This window comes from Danio rerio, chromosome 16 (genome assembly GCF_052040795.2).
Source record: "Danio rerio strain M-AB ecotype USA chromosome 16, GRCz13ab, whole genome shotgun sequence".
NCBI classification, from domain to species: Eukaryota; Metazoa; Chordata; class Actinopteri; order Cypriniformes; family Danionidae; genus Danio; species Danio rerio.
Genome location: NC_141036.1, coordinates 15,135,584 through 15,142,499, shown reverse-complemented (window position 1 = coordinate 15,142,499; position 6,916 = coordinate 15,135,584). Strand labels below are relative to the sequence as shown.

At 39.3% G+C, this 6,916-nt stretch overlaps 1 protein-coding gene across 1 annotated transcript; it reads left to right on the top strand.

The window, feature by feature from the left end:
* Positions 1-886: 886 nt before the first annotated feature.
* Positions 887-5,467, top strand: LOC147840211 (uncharacterized). Its single transcript, XM_087286807.1, has 4 exons — positions 887-992; positions 1,905-2,128; positions 2,521-3,625; positions 4,771-5,467. Exons 2-3 carry the CDS (start codon positions 2,126-2,128, stop codon positions 3,181-3,183), a joined length of 666 nt encoding a protein of 221 aa, XP_087142933.1. The 5' UTR covers positions 887-992; positions 1,905-2,125; the 3' UTR covers positions 3,184-3,625; positions 4,771-5,467.
* The last annotated feature ends 1,449 nt before the right edge of the window (positions 5,468-6,916 follow it).

The following is a 6,916-nucleotide window of genomic DNA, read 5'->3' as shown; positions in this document are numbered from 1 at the left end:
TTCAGGTGTGCTGGAAGACTCCTGATTCGTCTGAGGCGCCGCTGCTCCATGAATATCAACTTTCCAAATCAGACAATCTGATGAAACTTGTCAAAGTGAAGAGTTGAAAGAGCTCAAGTGATCAGATTCAGAGAGATGTGTTGATTTCAGTGTAAACTCAGGTTGCCGTGGTGACAGAATATTGGAGTCAATTAAATGTAAACAACACTTAATCAGCAGAAAGTCAATCAGAGCAGTAGAGGAGTTCTTCTCTATTGCTTCTCTATTACACATTGTGTCATTTTTACATTATAAATAAGTAAATATAGTGTGAACTAAACAAAATGTGTAATACAGAAACATTAACACTTTCAGTTAAATTTGGTTAAAATCAGTTGGGGTAAGCAGATATCCTGATAATTATTATTATTATTTTTTATCATAACTAGGTCTAGATCCCAAAACAATAAAAAAACGTAAACATACATAATATTTTGTCTTTTATTTATTTAATTATTTATTTATTTATTTATTTTCATAATCAATTTTTATCAAATTTTGTTGCAATCAAACTTTATTTAACCAAATTTCAAATACGTTTTTTTTTTTATCTGATCATATTTTTGCATTAATTATTTCAATATTAGATAATATAAAACAAAATTACAGAGTAAATAAAATAATTGTGGACGCTGACAGTTAAATACTGACTCAACAAATGAATTCACAATAATAAGCCCCAAACGAAAAAAAAAAATCCACAATATTAATTTTAGATGATGGTCTGAAGTAAAAATTAAAAATATTCATTCACCAAACATAAAACTGCTTTGGTAATTTATCAAACAGCAGTGAAAATAGTGTTTGTGTTTGGCGAACAAACCTTGCAGCAAAAGCGCATGTACGCATGCGCGTGAGAGTCGTTTGTTGGATCAGGTTTAAATTCCAGCGCAGCAATGGCAGAGCTCCTCCGAAACATCATATTCAGGCGATTTTCCTTCATCAAAGTTATGGTGAGTAGTAAATTCTGTATGTATTGAATCGTTTTTAAATTTAGCTAAATGCAAGTCTCAGTAATTCCTGACATAAAACGAAAATCATGGGTATTTAGCCTGCCGCTCGTCATAATGTTGTACACAACACGTTAACGTTAATTACAGACATTGCTCTGGCTAGTCATGTCACCGGTTGTCAGTTGTACTGTAGCCATATTTATTTTCTATAAAACAAACTATTATGTAAAACACAAGCCTGCCTTATTGATTTCAACTTGAAAATATTAAACATTGATTTGGAGTTGTTCTTAAAGGGACAGTTCACCCCCAAATCAAATTGTACTATTTACTCAGGCACATGTGGTTTCAAACTTTTGTAAGTTTCTTTCTTCTGTTGAACACTAAATGCCATATTTAGAAAAAAGCTGAAACCTGTAACCGTTTATTTCCATAGTAGGAAAAACAAATACTATGGAAGTCAATGGTTACAGGTTTCCAGCTTTCTTTAAAATATTTTCTTTAGAGAAGATGGAAAGAAAAACAGGTTTGGAATAAAGGAAGGGAGCGTAAATTACGGCAGATTTTTCAGTTTTGTGTGAAAGAAAACCTGTTTTTTGTCTTCTGCTGTTATTTACTCACTGTAAATAATATTTAGACTCATTGCTGGAAACAAACAGGTGCCTGGCCAAAGTGACATTTTACATATAAATGTGCAATTTACCACATAGCATTCTCACAGTATGGAAATTATTAATTGGTGTTACTATGCTAATAATCATGTGAACATCCACATTCTGTCATTCTAAAATTACATTTGTGATCCAACAGGAATAGTGTTTTTGAAAATGACACAGTATTATGGTGACATTTGAATATGTATTTGATATAGGCATAATTTTGACATTGCCGTTTTATATTTCTAACATACAGGGCCATTGGAAAACCACACAGCTACAATGAAGATGGGAATCCTTGAAACAGTTAGCATCAGGAGCATGATGAAGTTTAAGAGCCCTGTCAACTGTGCTGAATGTCTGCTGTCCTGGAAGAGGAGATGGTGCTCGACAATAGGAGGCTTTATCAATGCATCGTTTGTGCTTTTGGATTATAGTATCTACTCAACCTGGAATACAATGACTAAATAGGTTTACATGGTAAATATTTGAAACAGATGCAGCTTTATGTGCTTGAAGTTGCTCGAGTGACGTCACTGGCGTCACTGTCTCCGTTCGGTCACATACTGCGTGTGCTTGAAGTTTGGACTTGCTATTTACTCGCAATTTAAGTCTTAATCATAAAATTCTTCCTCATTCGCCAAGTATTTGTCTCTCCTACTTAGGGTGACCAAACCCTTAATACATTTATACAAACAAAACTGCTTTAAAAACGGTCTGTCCCTCGAGCATCCGCCTGTTGTTTGTAGCTTTAGCCTGCTAGCGCCGCTGGTCAGCTAAAGCTACCGACCTCTTTTACCATACACTTTTGACTTACTGGCTTTGCTCTTTACCCCGTAAAATGTCGCTTCCGTCTCTGTCCTTGTGTGCAGGAGAAGCATCGATGGAGGCTGGAAGAAGTGGAGTCCCAGATCCGGGCGCTTCTGGTGAGACGGTCATGGCTACGGGAACAACTGCTTGTTGTACCTAATGCTAAGGCCGCCTCATCATCTAAGGTACGTGGAAATTACAACCACATCATTCCCTCTACCTCAACCCCGCGTCCTTCTCTGTCCAGGCCCAGCGCACCCGGGGCGCGGCTCAGCCAGGCGTCGTTCACGCCGACACCCGGCTACCACGGCGCCTGGGTGCAGCCGTGCAAGGTGCTTCCCAAATCCCGGGGCAGAACGTCTCCTCCCGTGTTCGAGATCTCCACGGAGAACCGCTTCTCCCCTCTCCGCGAGTCGGGTCCCGATGTGGCCATCATCGGTGACTTGATCGTTCGTCACGTCCGTGCCGCCTCCTCAAAAGGTAATAAAGTACGTACTTTCTGCTTTCCTGGTGCCCGTGTGAGAAATATTTCTACACAGATTCCAACCATCCTGGGCGCTGCCGAGAGCCCTGGTGCCGTTGTCCTCCACGTGGGGACAAACGACACCGGGCTCCGGCAGTCGGAGATCCTGAAGAAGGACTTCAGGAGCCTGATCGAGACGGTTCGACGCACCTCGCCCGCCACGCAGATCATCGTTTCTGGGCCACTTCCTACCTACCGCTGAGGAAATGAAAGGTTCAGTAGACTTTTAGCTCTGAATGAATGGCTAATAACATGGTGTAAAGAACAGAAATTGCTCTTTGGTGATAACTGGAATCTTTTCTGGGAGCGTCCTAGGCTCTTCCGTCCTGACGGCCTGCAACCCAGTCAAGCCGGAGCTGAACTCCTGTCGGACAACATCTCCAGATTACTTCGCACCATCTGACTAGCAGGTAAAAATTCACAAAATTTACATTATAGCCACCTAGACTCTTGTTCACCCCACTTAAACATCAGTAACGCATATCTGGCAAATCCTATAGAGACTGTGTCTGTTCCTCGTATTATTAGATTAAGAAATAAACGTACTGTGTGCTCCAGAAAAAATCTAGTAAGAATCAAACCAGAAAAACCAGTTGAAAGTGAAAATACAAATTTCGTAAAACTTGGTCTCCTAAACATCAGGGGCCTCATGTATGAAGACTTGCGTGGAAATCTTACTAAAACATTGCGTACGCACAAAGCTGTAAATGTGCGTACGCAGAAAAAATTTCAGATGTATGAAACACTGCGTACGCCGAATCTCACGCATATTCTTTTGTACATCCGAATGAACGTGAAACTGAGCGCAACATGCACGAGCGCAAAACCCCTCCCTGCCTCCTCCCCCGTATGAATATGCTAATGACTATGCTAATGGCAAAACCCAACGAAAAAGCAACGGCAAAATCAAACAAAAAGAGAAACTTTGAACAGAATGTGAATTGGAGGTGCTGCTTTTGGAGGTAGAACGGAGAAAAGCGGTGTTATTTGCAAGTTTGTTCTCCGGAATTAACAACAAAAGAAAAAAATAGAGTGGGAGAGTTTAGCTGATACGGTTAACACAGTTGGGTCTGAACATCGCACTGAGTGCATTTACAAAAGAAATAGTGTGGTTTATATCTGTAAACTGTTGCAGTACCCTTAGCAGTCTCAGTGGCGCACCTCATAAGAAGCATATGATCATATACTGACACGTTCGAGCACAAACTCGGTTCGAATCCAGCGTCTGATGAATTCTTTGTTCTTTTTTTCCCGCTACATATCAGATTTTGCCCACTATTTATCACGAGAAAGACAAGTAGGAATCATTAATAAGTTTGTGCATCATATTTTATTTGCACATTTATTGAATGGAAATGTTTCTGATTCACGCATGCAAATTTATCTTCAGATAGTGTCTTTATAGCAATGTGCGTGCAGTAGATAGCTCAGATTACATTGGGAAAACAGGCGACCGCTGCAAATTGTGCTTTAATGTTTAGCTGGTCAACTGTATGGTATGGAAATCTTACATACCTACTATATGAACCCGTCTCATACAGCTGCCATTGCAAGGATCAGACACTTTGTAGAGAAGAATTTAACACAACTGCCTCTAGGAGTCGCCAATGGAAATAAAACAGACACGCACAAAAAATGTGCGTACGCCTGCCAGAAAGCTGCCGTGAAGGTGCGCACATTCCCACGTTCAGTTCATTGTTAGTAAATCCAAACGTGAGCGATTCTGAGCGTGAAACCTGGCGTACGCAAAGTTTTTGTGCGTACGCAGCGTTGATACATGAGGCCCCAGGTCACTTGCACCTAAAGCACTTATCATTAATGAAATAATAACAGAAAACAATCTTAATGCACTCTGTCTCACTGAAACCTGGCTGAAACAAAATGACTATATTAGCTTAAATGAAGCAACTCCTCCAGGATTCTTATATAAACATGAGGCTCGTCAAACTGGTCGTGGTGGTGGAGTTGCATCAATCTTTAGTGATTTCCTTAATATTAAACAGAGAAACGGACTTATGTTTAGCTCCTTTGAAGTATTATCTCTTAATGTTCAGCTTCCAGATACTATGCAAAAACCTATGTTATCTCTCGCTTTAATCACCATATATAGACCCCCAGGACCCTATGTCAAATTTCTAAAAGAATTTTCTGATTTTATTTCTGACTTACTAGTCAAAACTGATAAAATGCTAATTGTAGGTGACTTTAACATCCACATAGATGACGCTAACGATACATTAGGGCTCGCGTTTATGGATTTAATACACTCACTTGGGATAAAGCAAAACGTTGTGGGTCCAACCCATCCCTTAAAGCATACATTAGATCTAATTCTGTCTTATGGAATCGAGGTTATTGACGTAGACATTATACCACAAAGTGATGATATTACAGATCACTACCTCTTACTATATAAGCTGTGTTTACCTGAAATCAGCAAACCCGATCCAAGACTCCGCCCAAGTAGAACTATTGTTCCGTCAACCAAAGATGAATTTATAAATAACTTACCTGATCTCTCTCTATTTCGTAATGCACCCGCAAACTCAAATGATCTTGATGTAGTAACCAGCAGTATGGATGCCATCTTCACTAGCACACTAAATACTGTGGCACCCATCAAATTAAAAAAGGCTAGAGAGATTAAAACTATACCATGGTATAATAGTCATACTCGTGCGCTCAAAACAGCAACCCGCGCCCTGGAACGTAAATGGAAAAAAACTAATTTAGAGGTCTTTAGAATTGCGTACAAAAACAGTATGTCCAGCTATAGGAGGGCTCTAAAATCTGCCAAGACCGAGCACCTGCGCAAACTGATAGAAAATAATCATAACAATCCTAGATTTTTATTTAACACCATCTCTAAATTAGCAAATAATCGGTCATCCTTGGAACAAACTACTCCACCGCAAATTAGTAGTGATGACTTCATGAATTTTTTCAGTAATAAAATAGAAGGCTTTAGACAGAAAATAGGAGATGCCAAACTTTCTGCACTGGCTTATACTCCAAATCCTGTAAATATTTCATTGAATCATAATAATAACCTACACTGCTTCAAAATCATAGAACATGAAGAGTTAGTAAAAATTATAAATAGCTCTAAACCAGCTACGTGTATGCTGGACTCAATTCCAACAAAATTACTGAAAGAGCTGCTACCTGCTATAGGAGAACCTCTTCCTAACATTATCAACTCTTCTTTATCTATAGGCCATGTTCCAAACTCTTACAAGCTAGCTGTTATTAAGCCTATTATTAAGAAACCGCAACTAGACACCAACAACTTAGCAAACTATAGGCCTATTTCAAATCTTCCATTTATGTCTAAAATACTAGAAAAAGTTGTTTCCACTCAATTATGCTCTTTTCTGCAGACGAACAATATTTTTGAAGTGTTTCAGTCAGGTTTCAGGGCTCACCACAGTACAGAAACCGCCTTAGTGAAAATAACCAATGATTTACTCTTAGCTGCTGACCGAGGGTGCGTCTCGCTATTAGTTTTACTCGATCTTAGTGCGGCATTTGATACCATTGACCACAATATCCTCATAAATCACTTAAAGTCTACAGGTGTCCAGGGACAGGCTCTACAATGGTTTAAGTCATACTTAACTGACCGCTACCAGTTTGTGAATCTTAATGGACAGCCTTCACAAGTCAGCCCAGTAAAGTATGGGGTGCCTCAAGGATCAGTTTTAGGCCCTTTACTGTTTACAATTTACATGCTACCTCTGGGAGACATTATTAGAAGACATGGGATCAGCTTTCACTGCTATGCAGATGATACTCAATTATATATTTCAACTAAACCTGACGAGACGTCTGAACTTTCTAAACTAACTGAGTGTATCAAAGACTGGATGACCAACAATTTTCTTCTCTTAGACTCCGACAAAATAGAATTATTACTTATTGGGCCTAAATCTTGC